Consider the following 27004-nt stretch of genomic DNA (forward strand, 5'->3'; position numbering starts at 1 on the left):
GATGGTCCATTTGGAATTTATTCCACCAGGTCTCACTGTTAATCAAGTTTTCTACGTAGAGGTTCTGAACAGATTGTGTAACTGGGTACGACAAAAAGGCCTGATTTGTGGCAGATGGGGACTGGTTTTGCCACTATCACAATGCACTTGCTCACACAGCCATCTCAGGGCTCAGTCTCCACTGCTGGGGAGTGGGAGGGAGAAAGATGGAGAAAGAATCACCAAACACACAACTCCCAGGTATATGTTTTTGGTACTCTCGCTGTCCCACGCCTAAAGACTTCCCTAGGGCCTGCTAGCCTCACGGTCAAAGAAAGAGGAGAATTAGAAAATGCTGATTAGCTGACTTGCTGCCACAGGGTTTTCTGTAGTAATAAGATCTCTCTTTGCCAGGGAAGAACAATGCTTTCTCAGTCTGATCTTCGTTTGTGTCTTTGAGAGGTCACAGAGATGTGCTTCCATTCTCTCCACGACAGAGACACCTACGAGTATGAGCTGACGCTGAGAACCGACCTCTACACAAACAAGCACACCCAGTGGTTTTATTTTCGAGTTCAGAACACCAGGAAAGACATCACCTATCGGTTCACCATCATCAACTTGCTGAAGCCCAAGAGCTTGTACGCCACAGGGATGAAGCCGCTCATGTACTCGGAATTGGACGCCAACACGCGCGGCGTTGGCTGGAGGAGGGAAGGGGCCAACATCAAGTACTACAAGAACCACACCAGCGACGAGAAGCAGCAGCCCTTCTTCTGCCTCACGTGGACCGTTGAGTTCCCTTACGACCAGGACACTTGCTTCTTCGCACACTTCTACCCGTACACGTACACGGACCTGCAGTGCTACCTGCTGTCAGTGGTAAACAACCCTGGCCAGTCTCAGGTCTGCAAGCTCCGGACCTTGTGTAGGAGCCTAGCTGGAAACACGGTCTACCTGCTGACCATCACCAACCCATCACGAAGCCCCCTAGAGGCGGCTGCCAAGAAAGCCGTGGTCTTCAGTGCCCGAGTCCACCCGGGGGAAAGCAACGGCTCCTGGATTATGAAAGGCTTCTTGGACTTTATCCTTAGCAACTCGCCAGATGCCCAGCTCCTCCGAGACATCTTTGTCTTCAAGGTGGTGCCTATGCTAAACCCAGACGGTGTGATCGTGGGCAATTACCGCTGCTCGTTGGCCGGGCGGGACTTGAATCGGCATTATAAGACCATTCTGAAGGAGTCCTTCCCTTGCATCTGGCACACCAGGAACATGATCAAGAGGTGAGAGCCTGTAGCGGTTGCTCTTTTTTTTTTTTTCCAGAAACATAACAAATTTCTATATTTTATTTTATTTTTTTAATTTTAACAATTTATTAGGGGCTCATACAATTCTTATCACAGTTCATACATATACATACATCGATTGTATAAAGCACATCTGTACAGTCTTTGCCCTAATCATTTTTTTCTCCTCTTTTCTTTTTGCGGTTGCTCTTTTTGTCAAGGCTGTGGGCACGGGCACAGATAATCCCATCTGCTTGGGCTGAGCTCACGTTCGATGCTATGGAGATTGAGAATGGCCCTGGGGATCCTCTTTACCATTCACTGTGCAGTCGTGGGCTTCTGTTAATTTTTAAATGTCTAACCCCAAGCTTATCTGGGTTGAAGCGGGGCGTGCAACTGTTCGACTCATAAAGTCATCTTGCTGATAAGTTAGCTGATGAAATGGGAAAGTTCAGAGAGCAGCAGAGTGCACAGACCTCCATTTAATCTTCAGGTGTCTCCCCACCCCCCACCCCACCCCCCCCACCCCCCCGTGAGGTGAGTGCCCTGCCTTCCCGTTTGATATATGATAAGGAATGGTGGTGCAGGCAGGTGAAGTCATTTGCACAATTTTGAACACAGGCTCTGGGGTAAGTGTTGAGTGCCCACCCCAAGGCCAGCTATGCAAACCCACCAGCCGCTGGCTCCTCTGCCCTGGACACCCTGTAGAGGACACTGCTGTGAGTCAGAATCCACTGGACGTTGGGGAGGAGACAAGCCAGTCAGGATGCGACATAGCAACCATGAAGCATACAACTTTCCTCTCATTCCTAAATGCTCCCTCCTCCCCCACTATCATGATCCCAATTCTACCTTACAAATCTGATTAGACCAGAGGATGTACACTGGTGCATATGGGAACTGGAAACACAGGGAATCCAGGACAGATGATCCCTTTGGAACCAGTGGTGAGAGTGGCGGTAACGGGAGGGTGGAAGAAGGGTGGGGTAGAAAGGGGAAACCGATTACAAGGATCTACATGTGACCTCCTCCCTGGTGGATGGACAAGAGAAGAGTGGGTGAGAGGAGACGTAGGACAGTGTTAAGATATGACAAAATAATAATTTATAAATTATCAAAGGTTCATGAGGGAGGGTGGAACGGGGAGGGAGGGGAAAAATGAGCTGATGCCAGGGGCTTAGGTGGAGAGCAAATGTTTTGAGAATGATGAGGGCAATGAATGTACAAATGTGCTTCACACAATTGATGTAGGTATGGATGGTGATAAGAGTTGTATGAGCCCCTAATAAAACAATTAAAAAGAAAAGAATCCACAGGACAGATGGCCTTGGGCTTGGTTCTGGTTTGGGTGAGAGAGCAGCTGAATGCTGTGCAGTATAGCACCCTCCTCCAAGGAGCCCCGTTTCATTGGAAGTCAGGACAGAGCGTGAGGCCCCTGTGGGGAAGGGCCTTAAGAGCAGGGTGGAGCCGATGGGCACGGAGCCCAAGGGCATGCGCCAGAGTTTGCACTAGGCAGTAGGATGGGCCCAGATGCATGAGGCCTGCTCTTACTCATGTCTGGCTCAGTGACCTCAGCCAAGGAATTAAACCTCTGTGAGCTTCATCAGGCTCATCTGTAGAGTGGACACGATACCTGCCCTTGGGTGGTTACCATGAGGATTAAATGAGATAATCCTTGTAATCCTTGTAGTTGCGTGGCACCATCCCCAGCACAGTGGAAGTGGGTGGCAACGGTGGTGGTTGGGGCCCTTGTCATTCCTAGCATCGTGAGCATGGAGAAGGTGAGCATGCGGGGTAGGTGGCCCTAGGTGTCCAGGGCAAGCTGGTGAATAGACTCGAAGAAAGAGAAGGAAGGCCCTTTAGGCTAGCTCTGAGGAGCCCCTGGCGCGCTATGGAATAGCATAGGGGGACTCACTGCAAGGTCGACAGTTCAAACCCATTTGCTGCTCCTCGGCAGAAAGATGAGGCTGTCTGCTATAAAGATACACTGCCTGAGAAACCCTATAGAGTATAGGGTCCCTGTGATGGCAGGTTGGCTTTTGTTGTAGTTTTTAGCCTGTAGTGGAGCAGTGTTCCTGCAAGACTCCAGCAGGCAGTGAGGTGAGACGAGCTGGACTTCATAGGAACTACCCTGGAAAGCCTGGCCCAGAGGCTCTGCCTGGCTCCACAGTTGCAGCCGCTCTGCTTCTCCTCCCCTGGTCTGCACCAGGCTGGGCTTTCTCGCTGTAGGTTTCTTCCACTTGCTTATCAACTCATGCCTCGCCTGCCTCCAGCCCTCTCCACACCAGCCCCCCTCACTGGCGGGGCAAGAGGTCTGGTGCTGTGTCGAGCAGTGGCTGAGGATGGGGACCGGACTCTGAGCAGGGGGCTTGGGCAGGCCCAAGAGCACAGAGAAGATGGAGCTGCAGCATGGATGTGGCCTCACAGGGGAAAGGTGCTGCCCAGCTTGTTCAGAGAGTAGGAGCCAGCGGGTAGGAAGATAAAAGATATTCTAGAAACTAGGGTGTTTGGTTTAACACAGAAGAGAGTGGAGTTGGCCTGGGACGTTCCCTGAGTGTTCACTGAGCCTTTGCTTATCACCCTCCTCCCTGCAAGACTTCTTGAAGAGAGGGAGGTCCTGCTGTATTGCGATTTCCACGGCCACAGCCGGAAGAACAACATCTTCCTGTATGGCTGCAGCAGCAACGATCGCAAGTACTGGCTTCACGAGCGAGTCTTCCCTCTGATGCTAAGCAAGAACGTGCCGGATAAGGTAAGACAGAAGGTGATGTTTTCCATTGGCTGGCACAGAAGGACGCTTGCTGCTGGCGAGACTTCGCATTTGACTGACCACTTGACAAGAGGGCTTTATCAGCTTGGTTAAATGCCGTCACACTTGCGTGTGTTCAAGCCCACAGTCACTGCCCTGTTTTTCCATGGCTTGCCGGTTTTCTGCCTTTAACCGAGTGCCCTTGGACCTCTCTTTCATCCTTTGGCTTCGTGGGAGAGAGTCACGTTTTCCTTCTCTGGCAGGTTTCTGCCTCACCCAGGTCCCAGCTCTCACAGGGTAGGAAGGTGTGGCTTTAGAAATGGCTCCGCGTCAGTCACCTGATGAGTGGATGAACACGGTTTGGTTTAGCCACACCATGGAGCCTTCTTCGGGGATATAAAGGGCTCGGAGACCAGTACGTGCTCTAACAAGGATGAGCCGTGTACATTGTGCAGTGGAGGAAGCCGTCACAAATGACCGTGTCGTGTGTGTGTGACTCCATGTATGTGGGGCATGTATGTGGGGGGGGGCGTGGTTGCTAATGAGTACAGGTTTCTTTGGGGTGATGAGGAAAGTCTAATCTTAGGTTGAGGCGACTAGAGCTCTGGGGATATCCTTCAACCCTTGACTTGTGGGTTGTAGAGAGTGAATTTTATGGTAGTGGGAATTATGTCTCAATCAAGATTGTTTTTTTTTTCATTGCTCAGGTGGTTTCTCCTAGTTACCGCAGACGCTCTTGGGAGGTTGAGTTGTCTGTCATTGATGTTGTGGCTGTAGAGCAAGAAGGGATAGAAGGGCCAACCAAGATAGGAGCGTTCACAGAAAAGTGTCCCTCATTCGAGATCACAAAGAACTGTAAGACTCCGAAGGCGCATGGAAAAACCTGAAAATATTTGCTAAGGGACTGTTACTGCTCTAGACAGCAGCGCACGTGCAGTGCCTTGACTCCGAAGGTGGTTTGTCACATCTTAATTCAATCCAGAAAGGACAGCTGTCATCAGAAAGACGCTGTCTGGCTGGACTAGAAAAACCGTTTAAAGGAGTGCCAGTTTTCTCCCCGAACGGCAGATGAGACCAGTGTTCAGTGAAAAGAAGGAGTTGGATGGACTCCGCAGCCTGCCTGCCTTTTCTCTTTCCCTTCTGGCCTCTCTTCCTTCGTATTTTATGGAAACTATTCCTTAGTATTTTAGGAAATAATCGACAGACACCAAGGGAACTATTCTTGCATCATATTACAGAGTCTTAGGCCTCTTACTTTTGCCCGTGGGTTAATGGAGGATTTGGGTCTCTCTAGTTTTCTTTCCACAGTTGTAACTTTAAGGTCCAGAAGTGCAAAGAAGGAACGGGACGGGTTGTGATGTGGCGGATGGGCATCCTGAACAGTTACACCATGGAGTCCACCTTTGGCGGGTCCACCCTAGGTAAGTTCTTCCTGGCTGGTTATGGGCCAGTGTGGCCATGCAGAGCCCTGGGGAGAAGAAATCCTCTTGAGTATTGGGGAAGGAATTGATCCAGAGGAGGTCTGTTTTTGAGTGGCCAAAATATGAATGTGAATTATAATCCTTGATGGGGACAGAATAGCATTGTGATTGATAGGTCTCTGAAATCAGGCACATCTGGGTTTACATGATCATCCTGAGTCAGTTGCTTCACCTCTTTCAACCTCATTTCCCTTTCACTGGCAATAATGACAATGCCTATATGATAGACACAGTAGTTGGCCCCCTCCCTCCATCCGCCATTTCCGTTACTTGCGGTCAACTGCAGCCCCCCAATAGTTAAATCGTGTGCCTTTCTGAGCAACACCTCTGTTCAACAGAACGAACCGCTGCCCAGTGCTGCCCCATCCTCGCAGTCTTTGCTGTGTTTGAGCCCATCGTTGCAACCGCTGTGTCGGTCCGTCTCACTGAGCCTCTTCTTCCTCTTTGCTGACCATCGGCTTTGCCCAGCATGGCATTTTTCTGTAGACATTTTGGCCCCCATGAGTGATATGTCCAAAGCTGAAGAGATGAGGTTGTGCCATCCTCACGTCTAAGGAGCATTCCAGCTGGACTTCTTCCCAGACGGATTTGCTCATTTCCCACAGTCCTTGGCACAGGACCGTCATTCAAAGGCTCCCGTTCTTCTCCAGGCTTCCCCACTCACTGCCACCTTTCCCACGCACGGAGGGGAGATTCAGGTACCATGGGGTAGGCAGACCTTAGTCCTCCAGGTGGCAATTTGGGTTTTTACTTTGACTCCTTAAAGAGGTCTTTTACATCGTATTTCCCAGTGCAGTACATCATTTGGTTTCCTGACTGCTGCTTCCATGCCTGTTGGCTGTGGACCCAAGAACAATGAAACCTTGACACCTTCACTGTTTTCTCCATTTACATGATGGTGTTTATTTTTTGTTTGTTTGTTTTCTTTATGTTGAGGTAGAATCCATACTGAAGGCTGTATCCTTTGATCTGAGTCCTATTAATGTTCACAAGCAAAGTTGGGATATCTGCATATCTCAGGCTGTTAAGGGGTCTTCCTCCAATCCTGATACCGAGTTCTTCTACAGATAGTCCAACTTCTCAGATTCTTCACTCAGCATTCAGATTGACTTAAGTGCGGGGAGAGGCTACAATCCTTACAGCCTCTGCTGAGACTCCTGGTCTGTGTTAGAAGTTCCTCCCGGACACAATTAAGTGTTCTGGAATTCCCGTTTCTCCACAGTGTTACCCATAATTTGTTACAATCTACATAGCCTTTGCATGGCCAGTGAAGCACAGTAAACATCTTCCTGGAACTCAGAAGCTAAATTCCTTCTGAATCAGCAATGATATCTCTTAGTCCACATTCTCTTCTGAATCCTGTCTAATGGGAAAATGTATACAAAACACTTAGCCTAGTGCCTACTGCAAATAAAACTTCAATAATTGGAGCCACGGTGATGGTGAGCTTTTTAAAAAGTCATCAGTGAGTCTTCTGAACCACATTAAAACAGAAATAGAGCTGCCCCATCCGGAAACATAATGGTCTGGAAGCAGAGAGGAGCCTTATTAAGAGAATCATACATGGTGAGGCCCTGGGTGGGCATGCTGGCCCATTCTGTCCTCTCGAGCTTGGCTGCCCGATTTTGCACAGCCAACTAGTGAAAAAAGAGAGCAAGAGAGTCATGAAGTGAATTTGGGATTTTGAAATGTTTCCGGGTTGTTTCCAGGCAGTAAAAGAGACACTCACTTTACTCCCGAGGACCTGAAATCCCTAGGCTATCATGTCTGTGACACCCTCCTGGATTTCTGCGACCCCGACCAAACCAAGGTAAACTTGGGGTCTCAAGACAGGAGCGATGTGGGTGAAGGGAGACAAAGGACCGTGTAAGGTATGAAATAACAATATATAATTGATCAAGGATATGTGGGGGAGGGAGAGGAAAACAGCGGAGCTCTATCGAGGACTCAAGCAGAAAATGTCTTGGAAGTATTGATGGCAGCACATACAATTATGCTTGATACAATTGATGTACGCAATGTTAGAAGAGCGGCTAGAGCCCCCAATAAAGTGAGAGGGGGTGGGGAAATGCAATTGGAGCTGACAGCACAAGTCACTCCCATTAAGTCAAGTTGGAGTCCATGCAAATTGTATCATGTAGGATTAAATCTAGGGGCAGTTAATTCCTCTCACCAGGGAGCGCATTGGGCTGCGAACACCAAGGTCAGCAGTGTAAAACCAGCAGCTGCCTCATGGGAGAAAGATGAGGCTTCTACGCAGGTCAAGATCACAGTCTCAGAAATCAGCAAGAGCAGTCTATTTTTCTTATTGTACAGATCAAGCAGCACTTTAAGTAGATGCCCATGTGTCTCACCCCTTGGCAGGGCAGGTATAAATATCAGTTTGCCTGTGATGGGCCTGGTCTCTATCTGCTTTCATGAAGTAATCATTAGCCTGGTGGGCTGTCTGCTCCCGTAAACACTTACAGCCTTGGAAACGCACAGGGGCAGTTCTTCTCAGTCCTGTAGGACATTATGAGTCAGCATCAACGCAATAGCAGTGAGTGAGAACCATTAACCGCACCCCTGTTCTCTTAAAATTGCCCGTTTGGGATGAGCTGACTTAAAGAATCACTATTAATTTGGGGGAGGCCATGATAATGGTATTCTGGCTATGATTTAGAAATATGTATCCCTTTTAAATGAGATACTGATATACTTAAAGGTAGAATCATATTATCTGTCTGGAATTTACTTCAAAATGACCTGAAAGGAATGAGCATGGGTGAGGAGGGGTTAAAATAAATGGCCTGTGTTGATAGTTGTTGCAGCTGGGTTAGGGTACTTGGGAGGTCATTAGACCAGCTGCCTCAACGCCACCTAACAACTTGTCAGAGATGCAGCCTCAGACCCGACCCCAGACCTCCTGAATCGGAAGTTGTATTTTTAACACTAAAGCCTGAGAACTACAGAATTATCCGGTTGTTTCTACTTTTATGTATGCTTGGAAATTTCCACAATGAAAAGTATGAAAGAAACAGAAAGGGGAGAGGCTGGCGCACGCAGCCGTAGGTGAGTCCAAAGGCAGCCTCTGGAATCACAGGTGCCCTTTGTTTTCCGATGCTTTTCTGAAGGTAACCTAGCCAAGGAGATCCTCGAGCCCCCACCTGCCCGCACACTCGGCAAAGTGCCAGCCGCCCTAGTTCACTGAGGCAGAGACCGTCCCGCACGCTTGCTTCCCCCCACCTCATCCTCCTTAGCAGCTCCAGCTCTTCTTGCTGCCGCTCCTGTTTCAGGAAAGCAGGTGTCCTTCCGCTTCTCCCCTTTGTGCACCCACTGCCTCCCTGACAACGTCCCTGTAGCCCTCGCTCTTTCTTTCCTTTCTTCCGTGTCCTCCGCGTACTTCTCCCCACCTGCAGATGTTCTCAGGCTGTCCCGCCCTAAACCAGACACGGATAGCCTTCGGCCGGTATCTCCATGTCCTCTCATCACCGTGTTCACAGTCAGGAACCTACCCCTCACGCCCTTCCAGAAAAGCTGGTCCTGGGAACATTGCTGATGTGCACCTGTTTAATCAAAAATACCTAGCAGAGAATTTGACCATACTGCGACCTTTTACATTGTCTTCCAAACTCGGTCATTGTCATCGTGTCAATTCTGACTGGTGGTGACCCTGTAGGACAGGGTAGAACTGCCCCTCTTTCTCCTACTGAGCAGCTCATGGCTTCAAACTGCTGACCTTGCAGGTAGCAGCCTGATGAGTAACCCACTCCCTCTTAGCCCAAGCAAAAATCTGAACAATTCCATTCTTCAGTTTCTTACATTTTCTTACTCAAAACCATAAAGCCAATCAGGCCATTACATTGTCTAGGAAATTTAGCATTGGCCAGAAAGTAGTGGCTAAAGCAGTGCTCACTGATGTGCTGTCTACCTGTCCCCCCAGCCCAGGCAATTGGTCTGTCGGCATGTCCTTTGTAGCCGGGGTTCCAGTTTACACCACTTTATGTCCCCAGCAATAATTTACCTTCCAGTGATTTTCAGAGTTTTTAATGTACAAATATGGGTAAAACCACTTTTTGTTTCCATTAACAGTACACACAGTGTCTAGCTGAGCTTGAAGAGCGCTTACAACAGGAAATCCATAAGAAATTCAATGAAAACGGAGAAGCCGTGAGTTTAGAGGAAAGCTGGAGGGACATCTCTTTGTCTGACATTGAATCCAGGTGACTGACTTCATTTCCAAGAAAAGCCAGAGAAGTTTTGTCTTTGTGAAAATTTTGTTTGTTCTGCTGGATGTTTGGTTGGCTGGTCAGTTTGGTTTGGTTTGGTGTAGATTGTTTGGTTGGCTGGTCAGTTTGGTTTGGTTTGGTGTAGATTGGTTGGTTGGCTGGTCAGTTTGGTTTGGTTTGGTGTAGATTGGTTGGTTGGTTGGTGTTGGACCTCAAGTGCAAACATTGAATAAATCATACTCCTCTGTCCCAGCACACTTAGGGACACATAATCCCTTCAACTACTGTCTACTGTGCCCTGTCTTAGCCTCTGTTCTGGACACTAAGAAGGGGTAGGAAATGGGCAAGCAGTTTGTGTAGGACCTTGTAGGCCATTGTCAATCAAACCTTTGGCTTTTACTTCAAGGGAAATGGGAAGCTTTTGAAATATATTTTTTTAAACACTATATTTATAAATACAAGGGGACTTCAAAAGTTCCTAGGGAAAGTGGAATTAACAGAAAAATATAAACTTTTATTTCTCAACATATGCTACATCAAGTTCAAGACACGTTTACAAGTAATGAGCCAACATTTATTAAAGCCCCAAAAAACTGATGGTCCTCGAAATGCAGTCTTTTTTACATTAAGAAAAATATTTTTTTTAAGATTAAGAAACATTTTCCCACATGGAAAGGATGAGTCAACCAGGGCATAGTGTTGCATCGATGAAGCATACAATATTATTCTGGGTTTTTTTGAGGCTCCTCATCCCCTGCACTATCAACCCCCACTCCCGCCTTTCAGTTCTGTCTAGACCAGAGCATGTACTCTGGTACAGATAAGAGCTCATGACACACAGAATCCAGGTCAGATAAACACCTCAGGAACAGAAATGGAAGTAGCGATACCAGGAGGGTAGGGGAAGGTGGGGACAGAAAGAGAGGGATGGGGTCGGTGCATAATTCCCCCTCCCCGGGGATGAACAACAGAAACGTAGGTGAAGGGAGACAGCAGTCGATGTAAGATATGAAGACAGTAATAATTTATAATTTATCAAGGGTTCACAAGGGTGGAAGGGAAGAAGGGAAAAAAGAGGAGCTGATATCAAGGGCTCAAATAGAAAGTAAATGTTTAGAAAATGATGATGGCAACATATGTACAAATGTGCTCGATGCAATTGATGTATGGAATGTTATAAGAACTGTAAAAGCCCTCAATAAAATGGTAAAAGAAAAGAAACACTCATAAAATTTCCCTGCTTTGATGAGAGCAATAAGCAGGGACACATCTCTGAAACCCATTCAACAGTTTGCTCCGCTTTAATTTTTCAGTAAGACGCATATAAGCTGGATCTAGTGAAATGTCTATGGTATTAACTATTGTTTCTGCTTTTACTCATCTATGCTCCTCAATTAGGGCACAAGATAAATGTTTTATTAACTTCCAAATTGATGTGGATGATTTACCTCACATGAGGATGGGCTTAATCTTCAGCATGGTCTCATCCATTCCTAAAACGAGCCACCCATTTGTAAACCGTTGACTCCTTTCAGGCGTTGTCCCCATAAACTTTCCATTAAGCAGCAATGATGTCACCGTTCTTCCCCCCGGCTTCACCACACACCGGCCGTTTCTTCCTCCTGCTCTGGTAGCAGTGCGCATGTTGCTCACAGGGGCTCTTTTCAACCGGATGTGTGATTCTTCGTAGTGCCTCAGAGGAACCCTAAACCAGTGGTTCTCAACCTCCCTCACGCCACGACCCTTTGATACAGTTCTTCATGTGGCGCTGACCCCCAACCATACCATTATTTTTGTTGGTACTTCATCACTGTCATTTCACTACTGTGATGAATGGGGCGACCCCTGTGATAGGGTCGTTTGACCCCCAAAGGGGTCATGACCCACAGGTTGAGAACCACTGTCCTAAATAATGTATTATGGGAACTCCTGTCAAAAGGCTCCTCCTCGCTAGTAGAGTATAAATGTAGATTTGGGATCTCTTTTCATCTGAGACATTTGGAATTCTGCACAAGGGAAGTAGAATACAAGTTGATGCTCACCTTCCCCCCAGAAACCAACTTTTGAAAGATTTTGAAGAGAGTGTCAGACTTAAGTTCTTAATTCTAACAGGAATGTTCAGACTGCTGTGTGTTCAGGGGAAATACCAAGCAGAGAAATCAGTTAGGAGGCTGGTAGAGGACCAGTAGTTGGAAAATCTGGCCTTGGTTTGATAGAAATGAAGCTGGAGATCACATGATAGAATATTATAAGACCAATGTATTCTTTACAAATAAGGTTTTTAAAATGATTTTATTTGATGAGGGCAATGAATGTACAAATGTGCTTTACACAATGGATGTATGTATGGGTTGTGATAGGAGTTGTAAGAGCCCCTAATAAAATGGTTTTTAAAAAGTAATAATTTTATTGAGGGCTCTTACAGGTATTATCACAATCCATACATACATCCATTGTGTTAAGTGCATTTGTACATATGTTGCCATCATCATTTTCAAAGCATTTTCTTTCTACTTGAGTCCTTGATATATCAGCACATTTTACTCCCTCCCCCACCTTCCCTTCCTCATGAATCCTGATAATTTATCATTTTTTTCATGTCTTACACCAACCACTGTCTCCCTTCACCCACTTTTCAGTTGTCCATCCCCCTGGGAGGGGGTTATATGTACGTCATTGTGATCAGTTCCCCCTTCCTCCCCCCATCTTCCCCTTCCCCTCCTGGTATTATTACTCTCATTATTGGTCCTGAGGGGTTTATCTGTCCTGGATTCCCTGTGTTTCGAGCTCTTATCTGTACCCGTGTACATGCTCTGTACTAGCTGGATTTTTACAGTAGAATTGGGGTCATGATAGTGGGGGGAGGGCGCTTTAAAGATCTAGAGGAAAGTTGTATGTTTCATTAGTGCTACACTGCACCCTGACTGGCTCTGCATGTGACCCTTCTGTAAGGGGGTATCCAATAAATAACTTTTTTGAATAATATAAATGGCAGCTATACATGTGGGCCTCCCCTGATGGAAAACTGGAATCAAATCAACTACATAGATAGGAAGGGGCAATGGAGAAGCTCAATATGAGCAGCCCAAACAAAGCAAAGGGCTGACTGTGGCACATAGTCAATTGCTCTTATGTAAGTTCAGGTTGACACTAAAGAAAATTACAAGTCCACCAGAGCCAAGAATACAGCATTGAGTCTATCCCACCTGAATTTTGAGACCATCTCAAGAGTAGATTAAAAAATTGAACACAAAGGACAGAAGACCTGCTGAGCCATGGATGACCTCAAGAGCATCATCCATGAAGAAAGCCAAAGGTCCTGAGAAAGACCAGAAAGGAAAGACCAAATTGGGCGTCAGAAGAGCTTCTGAGGCTGGCTTGCTCTGGAACGTAGAGTGGCAAAGAGCTGAACAGAACATTTCAGAGAGGACACCGTGTTTGGTGTAAGGGAGAGGATCAGCATGAACCTCAGCAAGATGGATGGACACCGCAGACACCACAGCATGATTATGAGAACAGCGCAGGACCGGACAGTGTTCTGTTCAACTGTGCATAGCCCACTCTAAGTCAGGCCCAGCGTGCCAGCACCTAGCACTAAGAGTCATGCAGGGGAGAGGGATGGGCGCTTAGACCAGGGTGGTGGGGAAGGGGTGTGAGTGGGTCACAGTCCAGATAGAATTTGAAGTTACAGCGTTAGGATCAGCTAGAGGACGAGAGAGAATGAGGAGGAGACAGTTGTGAGCATCTAAGGTTTTGAAAGGAAAATTGGAGTGACAGAATCGATCCTTCCGGTCTCTGTTCAATCGATTTCCTTACACAGTCAGCCCCTTGTTACAGAGTAGCCTGGAGGGGCCTGGTCAGACTGCTTGCCTCGGGTTGTGCACTGAGACTCCCCCAGCCACTGCCCAGGGCAGCATTGCCCATCTGGCCAGTCTTCACTTCATCACATGGATTGTGAAGCCCTTAGTGCCAGGGACTCTGCCTCCTTTGTCTATTCCCTGGGCCCAACTCAGCCGGGAGTAGGCGTCCAGATGAATGAGTGACTGACTGACTGACTGACTGACTGAATGTGCTTGTCCAGAATGAGACATAGATAAGACTAGATATCCTAATCTGTGCAGTGAGGCTGGAAAACATTGCACTTCCAGAGGCACTGACAAGTCACTATCTTGCCTTCTTTCTTTTGGGGCACAGCACCAGTGGGTCGGACAGCTCCTTCTCCGATGGCCTCCCAGTCCATCTACTGAGCATAGCAGATGAGGTAAGGGTACAGAGAACAGCATGGAAACATCATGCTAGACCTGGAGGTTGGGGTGGAATTTTGCAGAATTATAATTTCCTTCTATAATCTGGATATAGAGCCATAGTCTCCTAGTGGTCACCCTGTCCTGGGGTTTGCATTTCATCCTTTAAAAAATGTAGGGGAATTAACTACACGTTGTTGTTGTTGTTGTTAGGTGCCATCAAGTCAGCTCCACACAACAGTATGAGACACGGCACGGCCCTGTCCCATCCTCCCCTTTGTTCCTATGCCGTCGATGCAGCCACTGTGTCCATCCAGCTCACCAAGGGCCTCCTTCCTGACCAAACGTGATTGTCTCTCCTGACAGTCTGTCCCAAGTATGAAGACCACGTCAGGAGATCACTGATCTGAGTTAGGGCACTCTGGACGTACTTCTTCCAAGACAGATCATTTGTCCTTTTAGCAGGCCTGGTACTTGGAATATTCTTCCCCAGCACCACCATTTGACTGCATCGATTCCTTTTCTGTCTGGCTGTCTGCCTTAGTCCATGTAAAACAGAACAGAACACACCGCCACCATTGTCTGTCCGTCTCTTCTCATGGCGGCTTGTGTGGCTGTGATGTGAGAAGCTAAGTCACCGCTCTTTCAAATGCCGCAGGGTCTCCCACAGGGAACAGACAGAGCTTCCAGACGAGGAACACACGTGGCTCCCCCTTCAGAGGGAGAAGCCGCTGCAGACCTGTGCACAGCTTATGCCCGGCACTGTCAGACACTGCAGCACATCGGAATGCATGCTGGTGCCACAGTTGTGACTAAAGACGCAAACCCCATTGAGAAGATAGCTATTGAAAGGGGCCGTGCTGGCTCATACGATGGTGGCGCATTGCCCCTCTGCGGACCCAGCCACCCGACTGCCCCCTCTGCTCGCAGCACTCGTCTCGGCCCATAGGCCACAGAGTGGCAGCAAGAGCAAAATGGTTTACTTTGCTTTGCCGTGTGCGGGGGCTTCGAGGGCTTTGTGCACAAATCGAATTCAAAGAGAACGAAATGTCTCTGACCCCGATTACCTCGTGACCACAGGCACCCTCTCCCTCATGGGACCAGGCTGGGCTGAGGAGCCAGCCGGTCCAGCTCTGCCCCACACTTCCTCCCAGACGCTTCCCCCATGGAGCAGTTTCTGGACGACTCGCCTAGCTTCATCTGGGCCACACTGACTCTCTGAGCCACACATCTACAAGGCAGCCTCCTGTGGACCTGGCAGCACCAGTGTGAACCGATTGCATACTGGAAACTACAGAGACCCCTGCCCGGCTGGCCCTTAGCCTCGGTGGTGTAGCTCGGATAGCGGGGCCTAGGCTGTTGGACAGCAGGAAGCTGCTGACAAGGGTACAGGCCCACAAGGAGGGCTCTGTGTATCAAGTGTTCTTGAGACTGGACCCCAGTGACTGGTTTCTCTATCCTTTCTGCAACAGCTGAACCAGAAGAAGAAGATGTATAAGAAGAAGAAGATGAAGAAGCCGCTTCAGACCAGGAGACAGCGGAATGAACACTATCAGAAAAATAAGTTGATGCCGGAGTTGCGGTTACCAGAGGGCTGCCGGGTAAGAGCGCCTGCTGCCTCTGCTGTCTGGTGGAGGGCGCGGCAGGAGGCGAGCGGGTGAAGGCTTAGTCACAGACTGCCCACAGTGAGTTCAGAGACCTCACGTCTCAGTTGTGACCAATCTGGACTTTCAGAAGAAAGAGGTGGGGCTGGAAAAGTGTATATATGCGCACACGCGGCGTGGGAGTGGGGGGCCAGGGGGTTGAGTGGGTACAGAGCGACTGGGTGGCTGAGGAGCCAGGTCTGACCTCGGGTGGGGACCCCTGGATGACTTCATCCTAGTCTTGCCGTGGCCACCACACCGGCTGCTTCCTAGAGCAGGAACGAGCTTTCCGAGGTGGAAGCAAATGGTGTCAACTGTGACTGGAAGTTTCAAAGCCTTCTCTCTGTGCTCCTCCTTCTAGGAAAGGGCCGGATTTGCTTCCACTCTGAAAAAGCAGTCTGCCTTTCCCCGAAAGCCAGAGACTCCCAGCTCTTCAGGATTGAGACATGACAAACCAAGGTTGAATGAGGTAGCGTTTGTGCTTTCCACTTTGTCACAGACTGTCTGCTTCCTCCAGGTAGCGCGTCTCCTGGCCTGTGCCATCCTCACCTGCCACTGCCACTGGGAGCAGGGGATACTCGAATTGGTGGGGACACTGGCACTCCATTGGAATATTCACCCCGGACCTCTGGCCTCCAACATGCTGGGTGTTTGTGATTTACTGTTAAAACCAGCAGAACAGGATGCTTTTCCAGCCTTTCTACCCGTGTTTTATCCTCTTTCCTTCCGTCCACCCATCTATCCATCTGTCTGTCCATCCGTCCATCCATCCATCCCCAACATATCTTATTGCTCACTACTAAGTGCCAGGCCCCCTGCTGGAATAGAACATTGAGCATAACACTCTCCTGGCCTTGGGGCCTGCGGGACTGCTGGGCATCTGAGCAAGGACCCAGGAGAGCTTGTCACAGAGTAGATAGAGTGCAATGGAAACAGGCAGGCACTCAGTCACCTTCTCGGTGGCTTTAGTACCATGGCATCTTGGGGCTATAGAACCAGGGAGTCTTAATGATAGTACAATTCTCCCTGATATGATTGAACTATTGAATTGTATGATAGATCAAGTACCAATGAAACTGTTATAAAATAACACATTTTAAAAACTGGGATTCTTTTATGTATGAGCTTTGGTTTTGATACACTAATGGCTGCTTCTTTATGGGCAGACAGGATACACGAAAAGAGCCTGGTCCCTGGCGGTGTGGTGGTTATGTGTTGGGCTGCCATCCATATGGTCTGCAGTTCAAAACTCCCGTAAGCAGTTACAGTCTCAGAAACTCATAGGGGCCGCTGTGGGCCAGCATTGACTCGATGGCAGTGAGTGAGACCATTACAGACAGGCCCTGTCTGGTGCTGCATGTTGCCCCAGGTTCGGCAATTACACGGGGAACCCTCAGCTGTCCCTGTTTGGCATTGAGGGTCACCGTGTCTGGTGTAGGCGAGGGACAGGCCCAAGTATGGTCTCTTCCTAGAATTCAGGTATCAGTCTTCCTAGTTGGACACTCCACAGCGAGGCCACTGTCCCGGGCCTTGTTCCTGCCTCTGAAAGGTGTGGTAGTTGGCATCAGGTCAGAGCACAAGGAAACAGCCCACCCCCTGGTCCTTGGTACGGCTGAGCCCACTGTGGTGGACACCGTGTCCACCCATCCTCATGAACACTTCCTTGACCTTCGATGCCCCTTGATGCCAAACTTGATGTCCCTTTCCACCCATTGGTCTCTCCTGATGATGAGTCCAGAGTGAGTGAGTCACAGCCTCAGCCTGTGGTCAGCACGGCTCTCTGGCTAACTTATGGGAAACATGATCAACAACACGGAATCACACAGCCGCAGTGGGGCTTAGATAAGGAGATGCATGCAGAGTGCCTGGCACAGACGAAGCCATGTGCCACTGAGTCATTTCCAATGCGTGGTAACCCCACTGGGGGTCACTAGGCCTTTCTTCTGAGGCACCTCCGGATAGACTTGTGGGTCGCAGGCCAGCATGACATCAGCCATTTGCACCACTTAGGGCTCCCGAGCACACACCTGGCAGGCTCTCGAAGTGCTGGCGCTGTTTCCTTCTTCCCATGGGCTTGTTAGGCTGTGTCCTGGCTCCCTCGCCGTGCCTGCGCAGCACCATGACTCCATGTGCGTGGGTACCTGTTCTGTCTGGCCGCCCTGCTCCCGTGGGCTGCACAGTGAGAGAGTGCTTGTTTGCTGCAGGCCTGCTCAAGTGGAAGAGGCCGGGGTGCCTCCCTGGGTCCCGCCAAGATGCCCACCCTGCTCCTGACGAAGAGCAAAGAGAGAGCGCAGGTACCTGCTTACATCGCGGGCCCCCACACAGTTGCTGACGGACAGGCTCTCCCACCGCTCCAGGCGCTCTGGGGAACGCTCAAGGCCCTTGACAGGGCAGGCCACAAGCCACCTGACCACCCCGGGACCCAATCCGCAGGGACCAGAGGAAGCCAGCCCAGAATCCACCCTCAGGCATTTCATTTCCCCAGCTTGAGCTCACTGACTGCCATTGAGTGATTCGGTAGCACTGTCCCTGTGGCTTGCTGAGCCTGTACCTCTCAGTGAGAGTCGAAAGCCTCATCTTTCTCATGCTGAGCAGCTGGTGGCTTGGAACTGCTGTCCTTACAGTTAGCAGCCCCACGTGTAACCATTACCCCACTAGGGCTCCACTGCACCACTGCTGCCTTTATCTGGCAGCCCCATAGCAACATGCCAGGGATCCAGCATGGCTCTCAATTGCCGTGGGAGACTGTTACCACACACCATGCCACCGGCAGTTGTGAGGGCCTCGCTCACCAGTACTGAGCCCTGTGGGTGCGTGGGAACCCGCATTTGTCCCTGTAACAGCATCTTCCTCATGCGTTGGCAGTGACCTCTTCTTCCCTGCGCGGGAGGGGAGAAAGGTGGGGAACTGGCTGGCAAGCCGGCATTGCCAGTATCCCTGCTTCCCTCCACGGGAGCCTGTGCTGCTCGCCTGGGTCTGCAGGACTCAAAGGCGCAGAACCACCAGGTCTGTGTAGCTGTGTCTAAGAGTGGACGCATGCCCCACGAGGAAGGCCCTGCTGCCTCCCCAGTCCCATGCAATGCTCTCTTACCCACTGGCATCTGGGGAGCTCAGGCCTGGGCAGAGCTACATGGGATCCCCGTAGCTAACAACAACTTCCACACATGGAGAACTTGTGGCGCCCTGTGAGGACACTAAGAACATGGTCCCCACCCTTCAGTCAAGGGTCCTCCATGAAGGGTGACAAAAGAGAGCTCACCATAGTATCCCTGAGGCTGTTAGCTGTGAAGAGAGGTTCATATGAAGTTCGTCCAAAAGGGGTTCTGCTGACAGACCAACAGGGCAGGCACTAGCCCTCTTTCCCTCAGCACCCACTGCAAGAAGGCGATGGGGGCTCAAACCACACCCCGACAATGGAACCAGGCTAGCTAAGCAGTGCCACGTCACCACGGATCCACGTGGATACCGTGTCCTGGAGGCGTGACAGCCAGACCTCTGCCTTTACTTCCTCATCTCACAGGTTTGAGTGTGGTGTGGACAGGGAGTGTTCAGGAGGGCAGGGCAGGGCAGCGCAGCAAGGCCCTCTGTCCCTCCCACTGCTCCGCTCTCCGGCACAATGAAGTGTCACAGGAGCCTTGCTCGGCTGCCTGAGGGACCCAGCAGATTCTGGTTCAGGGCCTGCCCTCTTACTGGATGCTGGTAGCCACTCTGGTATTTAGGGGTAATGCAGATCGATCTCATGCACTTAAATCCATGGACAATCAGCCCCAACCGCTAACTCTACGGTTTGAAATCACTGCGCCAAATGATTCTGACTCTGTCTCTTGTTTGCACAGAGCAGGAAGGCAGACTTCCCAGGATCCTGCCCCTGTGCCAGGAGAAGCACCAGCAGCAGCCAAGAGCCTGTGCCAGGCCTGAAACACAACTGGACCAGGAGCCGATACCCTGTCATCAAGAGAGGCCGCTCCACCATGGCCACGTACCCAGCCTTGCACATATACACCTACCCGTAGCTGGGCTGGGCCAGCCTCCGAGTGGCGGGTTAAGACGCCCTTTCTAGCGGGAGCTGTAGGGTCGGACTTGGTGCTGCCCTGGATTGTGGGCGCACCCTGCATGTTCCTTACCTCTGTGCTTTGACTGTGAGGTGCCGACCTCCTAAATTATTTTTTTCATAAAGTGAGATTTTTCTTAACAATGTAAAGCAAAGCGTCCTTTGTCAGAACCCCCAGTGTGTGCTCATGGACTCATGGACTGACATTCTCCCCCACAGGAGGTGCCAGTGAAGTGCAAGTGATGCAAGCCGCTCAATCCCATCCGGGGAGCGTGCGCAACGACAATCAAGAGAAGCCTCGAGAGCAGAGGTGCTTGCTCAGCCCGTGACAAGGGGGTCCACACAGAGAGAATGCCTCTCTCCCAAGCCCACCCAGAAGCTAATGTGCATCTATTATGTTCAACATGGCTTCATGGGTTTTTTGGGTATTTTTAAACCCCTGGATTAAACTGATTTCTCTTGAACTGCTTGTTGATTTCCACCAGTTAGCAGCAAGGTGGCATCATGGTCAAGGTCAGTCAGAGCCATGAGCCATTCTGGGACTCGGAAGGCTCCAGCCGCTGTGCATATGCTGGCACAGCCCACCCTGGTTGGCAGTCAGGCTAAGCCATCTGGAGATGTCTGCAGAGCCCAGTGGACCAGCACCTTCTGCTCAGGGTGCCCCTGCAGCTGCACATCCTGCCTCACCCATTAAGCCAGTAACTCCCCCTCCCCCAGGCTGGCTGTAGTTCAGTGTTTCCCAAAAGAGGTGAACATTCCAGGGGGCTGCAAAAGCAGACACCGCACATGGCCCTGGGCGATGGGCTCTGTAGAGTACAAGCGTTTTCAATTGTTGGGGGACTCTGAGGGTTTGTTTGTTTTTCTGGAAAGGATGAGGTAGGTCAAATAAGTTGGGCAACTTGTGGTTTAGTTGCACACAATTCCATCGTTTCTGTCCGTTTCTTAGTGGACCGTTCTTGGGGAGGATAAGCCCCCCACTCCCTTTGGAAACTCTCCCAGCTTTCATTTTACTCTGCTCCACAATCTGTTCCTAGAAGCAGCAGCCGACTTCTTTAAAATATTAGAGAGCAATCAAAGGAAAAAATATCTACATTAAAGAGCAAAGATGCCACTTTGAGGATTCAGGTGCACCTGACCCAGCCATGGTATTTTTCCCCCTCCTTTCTGGGAGCATAAACCTCTTGGTTGCTTTTTTAAAAAATGTTTTATCGAGCTAGAACCCACCTGTCCGTAATTCAACAATTCGGTCATGTCAAGGAGTGTTGTACAATAGCATGAACTGGTACTGCCTGTCAAGGAGTGACGCCTTTTCCTCACCGGGAGGCATCCTGATAAACCAAAGCGAAACTCAGAATGTCTCCTGAGGAATAAGCAGAGCACGTGGAGAACTGACAGAGAAAATGGGGTGTGATGGGGCTTCGAAGGCAAAGAATGATTATGACCTGCTGCTGCTGCTTCTGGGGAACAAGGAATGCCCTTCCTTTCTCCTGGGCTCCCCTTGGCTCCTCACAGCTGAGCCCGGGAGCCAGTGAGGGGCTCAGAAAGAGCATTATCTCAGTGAGTATGTTTAAGGCGAGAACCCTGGTGGCAGTACATCCCCACCACGTGTCTACATTATGGTTGACTTCGCAGGGACAAAGGAAGCAGGGGCCTTAAGAACACAGAAAATGTTCCCTGAAAGCTCTTAAGCCCCTGCTGACCCTCGGACCCCATGAAATGGGCTGCTGCTAAAGACACCAGAAGACGGCAGTGAGGCCCGTCGGCCTGCCCCGCCCCATAGTACCCTGGTCCCACAGTGCCTGGAGGGAGCCCAGGGTCTGGACCCCTGGCCCCAGCTGTGGGAGCTGCCTTTCCATTTCCTGCGGAGAGGTGCCCCAGGGTCTGAGCCTCCGACATCTACCCATTGTCCACGTTTCTCTGACTTTGACCATGATGATGTGGCTTTCATGAAATTTGCCAAATGTTTTAAAAAATAGTTTTATTGGCATATGCTTTCCTATCTTACAACTTAATCATATTAAGATTTGTACAATCGCCACAGTCAGGTTCAGAACATGTTCTTGTGCTCATTGTTAGCTCCCCACTTCCCTGCATTTCTCCCCGCCGTGCCCCAGTCATTCCCTCTAGCACGGCCCATCCTGGATTTCATATACAGAAAACCATATGACACAGACAGGAAGCAAGCCAAAGACCCCACAACCATGTCTAGACAACAGAAAGAAAACACTAAAGACTGAAACAACTTTAGAATGGAACAAAAGGGAGAGCAAATGCTAAGGTATTACACTTTACCCTCCCACCATCTGCCACTGTTGACTTTACAGTGCTCTCGGTCATCAGCGAAACTATTCACATACCTCAACTACAGTCAGAGGGAAGTCACCAGAGACTTAATCTATGTGGGGACACGGCAATGGAACTTGGGGCTTCCCCTGTCATCCATAACCTTGTACAAACCCGATCGTCACAATTTAAGCTCTGGCACCATTCCGTCCTCCAGATTTGAATTTCACTATTGACAATCCTTGGATCACACAGGCTGGCGTGCTGCGTCCATGTGGATTTGACACATCACTTAGATGGCTGCAAATATTCTCTTTCTCTGTGTGTGTTGGGGTGGGGGGGCCATGTTTGGATGAAGGTTTACAGGTTAAATTAGTTCTCCAGCAATTTGTACACATTTTGTCATGTGACACCTGCAGTCCGCTCAGTGTAACCGCACTCTGCCCACTTCCTCCTTGGGTTCTCCCTTTCCATTCAGCCTTCTTTCCTGGTCCTTCCTGACTTCCAAACTTTGTTTTTAGGCTACATATTTTTTTCCCTGAGCTCATCAAGAGAAGGAATATGCTGAGAGAATGATGAGGTTGCAGAACCAAGGATATGGAGAAACCAGCCCGCAATGCCTTGGAGAGCAGGCTGGATGCAGGGTTACCTACTGGTTGCCATGGGGTCGATTTGACTCATGGCAATGCCATGTGTTTCAGAATAGACCGGCTCCCCAGAGAGCTTCCAGAGGCTATGGTCTTTTGGAAGTCAGTGGCCTGCACATTGGTAGGTGTGGATCCGTGACATCTGAAACTGACCACTAATGAAAAAAGCCCTAATGTGTGAATTTGTGAAGACTAATGTGGTAGTCACATAATCTGGTGTCAATTTGAGAGGATTATCAGTGAAGGGGTGGAATCTGGCCTGTCAATCAAGATATAACCAATGAGACCTCTGTGTAGGCATGGCCTTCTGAGAATTCTGGGAATTCCTGTTATTCCTCCTTGGAGGTGGGAGACACCTCTCTCTCTGCTCTCTCCCTGGGAGACATTGCAGCTGACAAGACACATGGACCTACACTAGTGCCTGGGGCTGGAGAAGCCACATGGACCTACCCTGATGCAACCAGACCTCTGTAGCTGGAGAAGCCACGTAGAGGCCCCTGCAGCACTGAGGTGCTTACAACACCACCTGATCCAAAGACTTTCTATCCACTGGCCTGTGACCGTCCTGCATTTGGCTTCATTGTGTTTCGTGAGTCTGAAGAGGACTTTATAGATTGGTATCTGACATATGGGCTTGGACTGGACTGTGTTGGGACGCTTTCATAATGTACAATCACCCTTTATATAAATCTCTCATACACATGAGTTTCTGTGGATTTGTTTCTCTAGTCTACCCGGACTAACACAACTAATTGCATCAAGGAGTAGATGAAATCCATCAAAGAATTGGGTGACGTGTCACCAGTTTGCAGCAGAGCTGGCCTGGCAGAGCATGTCATGGACAAGTACACCTGGGAGACTGATGGGGAGAGCCAAGCTTCCCACTAACCGAGAGGGAGGCTTCTGCATTTCAGGCATGTTGAATTTACCATGCCTTTTCTTTATGTTGTACAAGTTCTTTCCTTTGTACTATTGAAATAGACAAGTTCACACCACCACATTTTAAGCAGAACTGCCCCGCCCCCTCCCCAGAGCACTTTTCCCTGAGGACATTTTTCCAACCCTCCTCGGCCTGAGCTTGGACATCCCAATGGAAGGCAGGTTTGTAAGTGCCCTGAGAGCAATTCTTGTTTAAACTCCCCCTCTGCCCTTGTCCAGGGATGCTGTCAGTCTGTCTCTGAGGGACAGGAATGTCCATTCCCTTCCCTTGGTAGGAGGACAAGCTAGCGAGGAAATCCAGGAATGGGGTCATAAACCAAGGCGCCTGAAACCTTACCTAAATAGACTTTTGTTTTACTTCTGTCAATATCACTTAGTGATAGATGTATTTTTAAATCATTTTATTGGGGGCTCTTACAATTCTTATCACAATCCGTACATCCATCCATTGTGTCAAGCACATTTGTACATTTGTTGCCATTATTAGTCTCCAAACATTTGCCTTCTACTTGAGTCCTTAATATCGGCTCCTCATTTCCCTCCCTCACTCTCTACTCCCTCATGAACCCTTCATAATTCATAAATTATTATTATTTTGTCATATGTTACACTGTCTGACATCTCCCCCCGCCCTCTTCTCTGCTGCCCATCCCTCAGGGAGGAGGCTGTGCATAGATTCTTGTAATCGGTTCTCCCTTTCCACCCCACATTCCCAACACCCTCTAGGTATCACCAATCTCACCACTGGGCCTGAAGAGGTCATCTGTCCTGGATTCTCTGTGTTCCCAGTTGCTATCTATACCAATGTATACCCTCTGGTCTAGCCAGATTTGTAAGGTAGAATTGGGATCATGGTAGTGGGGTGGGGGGGGAAACATTTAAGAACTAGAGGAAAGTTATATATTTCAGCGTTGCTACCCTGCACCCTGACTGGCTCCTCTCCTCCCCACAAGTCTTCAGTAAGGAGGTGTCCAATTGCCTACCGATGGGCTTTGAGTCTCCACTCTGCATTCACCCACATTTACGATGATATGATTTTTTGTTTTTGATGCTTGATACCTGATCCCTGATCCCTTCGACAGCTCATGGTCACACACAGTGCTTCCATGTGGGCTTTGTTGCTTCTGAGCTAGATGGCCTCTTGTTTATCTTCAAGCCTTTAAGACCCTAGACACTACATCTTTTGATAGCTGGGCACCATCAGCTTTCTTCACCACATTTGCTTATGCACACGTTTGTCTTCAGTGATCGTATCGGGAAGGTAGGCACCCACTGATAGGATTTTTTTCTTCTGCTTTCTGTATTCTACCCTCCCTGAATAGATATAATACAAAATTGGCCAGGGAAAAGTTGGGAGGGGGGCTGCAGTCTGGAGAAAGTTTCCCTCTGAATACTTCCGCTGCAGCCCGGGAGAGCCTGATATTAAAAATAGACTTCAGTGATTCTAATTGGACAGTGTAGTGGTCTTCTTTTATCCAAACCCACAACACTGTTGGCTCAACTAAAGTGATTTGATGACAACCCTACACCTTCCCCCCACAAAAAAATTAATAACCCGATTGCACTACGCATTGACTGGTTTAGGAACTATAAATAATACAATGATTCACTCACTGCCATGCAGCCAATACCAACTCACAGCGACCCTGTAGATCAGGGTAGAACTGCCCTTGTGAGTCCCCAAAACTGTAACTCTTTATGAGAATAGAGAACTCTGTCTTTTTCCCTCAGAGTGGCTGGTGATTTCAAACTACTGACCTTGTGCTTAGCCACCCAATGTAGAACAACTATCGCAGGGCTCCTGTGATGCCTCATGGAGGTGATTCTTACCCCTATCCTTAACCAAGTAGAGAACAAAAGATCAATGTATTTGGAGTCATGGGCAAAAGCAAACTGGTCAGTAAGACCACCTGCTGTCTTCAGACCACCTGGAATGTAAAACACCTGCATTTGAGTCCTACCTGGCAGTGGGCTTCATTTCTTCACTTTAAAAATAACCATCCAGAAAGGGGAGCGGATATCAGGGGCTCAAGTGGAAAGAGAAAGCTTTGAAGATGATGGCAACGTGTGTAAATGTGCTTGACACCATGGAGGAATGTACGGATTGTGGTAAGAGATCTAAGAGCCCTCAACGTATTTAAAAAATTTTTTTAATAACCACCCAGGCGAAGTGCTCCCTAAAGTCCCTTCCTACCTTCTGAAATCGCACTCATTTGAACACCACTTTGTCAGCTTTTAATCCTATATTGCTACAGTGTCCCTTAAACAGCTTTCCTCGGCAGCCTGAGCCTCATGGGTCTTCTCTGGCTCAGCCCCTGGCTGTCAGACAGAAACAAGGTCTCTGTCTGAGTTTGGTATACATCAGTGATCTTCTCCACTTGTCTGTCAGTCTGCCTGACTGTGGTGGCTCCTGTGTGACTGGAATGCTGGAAGCTTTGTCACTGGTATTTCAAATGCCAGCAGTCACCTAGTGTGAACAGGTGTCAGCAGAGCTTCCAGACTAAAAACAGGCTCAGAAGAAGGAATAGACTGTCCAAGTCTGAGGAATTAGCCACTGAAAGCCTTATGGGTAGCATGGAAACATTGTCAGATACCGAAAAGCTCATGAATAGAAGCAGAACACTGTCATTGATCGTGCCAGAAGAAGAGCTCCTCAGATTTGAAGACACTCAGAATATGACTGAGGAAGGGCTGCCTTCTCAAAGTAGAGCCAAGCAGAACAACATGGGTGGAGCAGAGCCGTGAAAGTAAAGTCTTCATTTGCTAATGGGGCACAACTCAAAATCAGAAGAAACACCCGCAAACATCGATAATGGGAACTTGCAATGTATGGAGTATGAATCTAGGAAAACGAAGTTGTCAAAATGAAATGGAAAGCATAGAGGTGCCCTCTCACCATACTTATTCAACCTGTTTCTGGGCAAATAGAGAAGAGAGATTAGAGAATGTGGCATCAAGATTGAAGGAAGCTTTCTTAACCTGCAATGTGCAGATGACACAACCTTCATTGCTGAACGTGAGGAGGACTTGACACACTTGCTGATAAAAGGTCAAGGTTTGCAGACTGGCAACAAGATGACAACTGAAAGTAAAGAAGACCAAAATCCTCACAACTGGACCCACAGGTAAGTAACATCATGAGAAAAATGGAAGTTGTCAAGATTTCATCTTGCTTGGACCCAAAATCAATGTTCCTGGAAACAGCAGTCAAGCCTGGGCAGATCTGCACAAGGCCTCTTTAAAGTGTCCAAAGGCAAGGATGTTACTTTGAGGAGTGAGGTGTGCCAATGTATTTCCAGTCACCTCATCTGCACGTGAAGGCCTTTGATGAGATGCATTGACACAGTGCCTGCAACAACGAGTGCAAACATGAGCACAATGGTGAAGGTGGTGCCAGACCAGGCAGAGTTTTGTTTTATTGTAAGTAGGGTCAGTATGAGTCAGAATCAACTGTGATGGCACCTAACAACAACAACAACATCATCATCACTCTT

General features: G+C 48.9%; 1 protein-coding gene across 5 annotated transcripts in view; it reads left to right on the forward strand.

Moving 5' to 3' along the window:
- Nucleotides 1-20077, forward strand: part of AGBL2 (AGBL carboxypeptidase 2) — a 37561-nt gene extending 17484 nt beyond the window's left edge. For 4 of the 5 annotated variants that reach the window (XM_075545712.1, XM_075545713.1, XM_075545717.1 and 1 more), the window contains 10 exons: nucleotides 477-1262; nucleotides 3861-4017; nucleotides 5309-5435; nucleotides 7205-7305; nucleotides 9567-9697; nucleotides 13898-13964; nucleotides 15420-15548; nucleotides 15952-16059; nucleotides 17795-17884; nucleotides 19427-20077. In XM_075545712.1, the coding sequence (XP_075401827.1) occupies nucleotides 477-1262; nucleotides 3861-4017; nucleotides 5309-5435; nucleotides 7205-7305; nucleotides 9567-9697; nucleotides 13898-13964; nucleotides 15420-15548; nucleotides 15952-16059; nucleotides 17795-17884; nucleotides 19427-19603 (1873 nt within the window). In that variant the 3' untranslated portion in view covers nucleotides 19604-20077. The remainder of the gene's footprint in view (nucleotides 1-476; nucleotides 1263-3860; nucleotides 4018-5308; nucleotides 5436-7204; nucleotides 7306-9566; nucleotides 9698-13897; nucleotides 13965-15419; nucleotides 15549-15951; nucleotides 16060-17794; nucleotides 17885-19426) is intronic. The other variant, XM_075545714.1, reaches the window with a different exon arrangement.
- The last annotated feature ends 6927 nt before the right edge of the window (nucleotides 20078-27004 follow it).

Source organism: Tenrec ecaudatus, chromosome 4 (genome assembly GCF_050624435.1).
Source record: "Tenrec ecaudatus isolate mTenEca1 chromosome 4, mTenEca1.hap1, whole genome shotgun sequence".
NCBI lineage: Eukaryota > Metazoa > Chordata > Mammalia > Afrosoricida > Tenrecidae > Tenrec > Tenrec ecaudatus.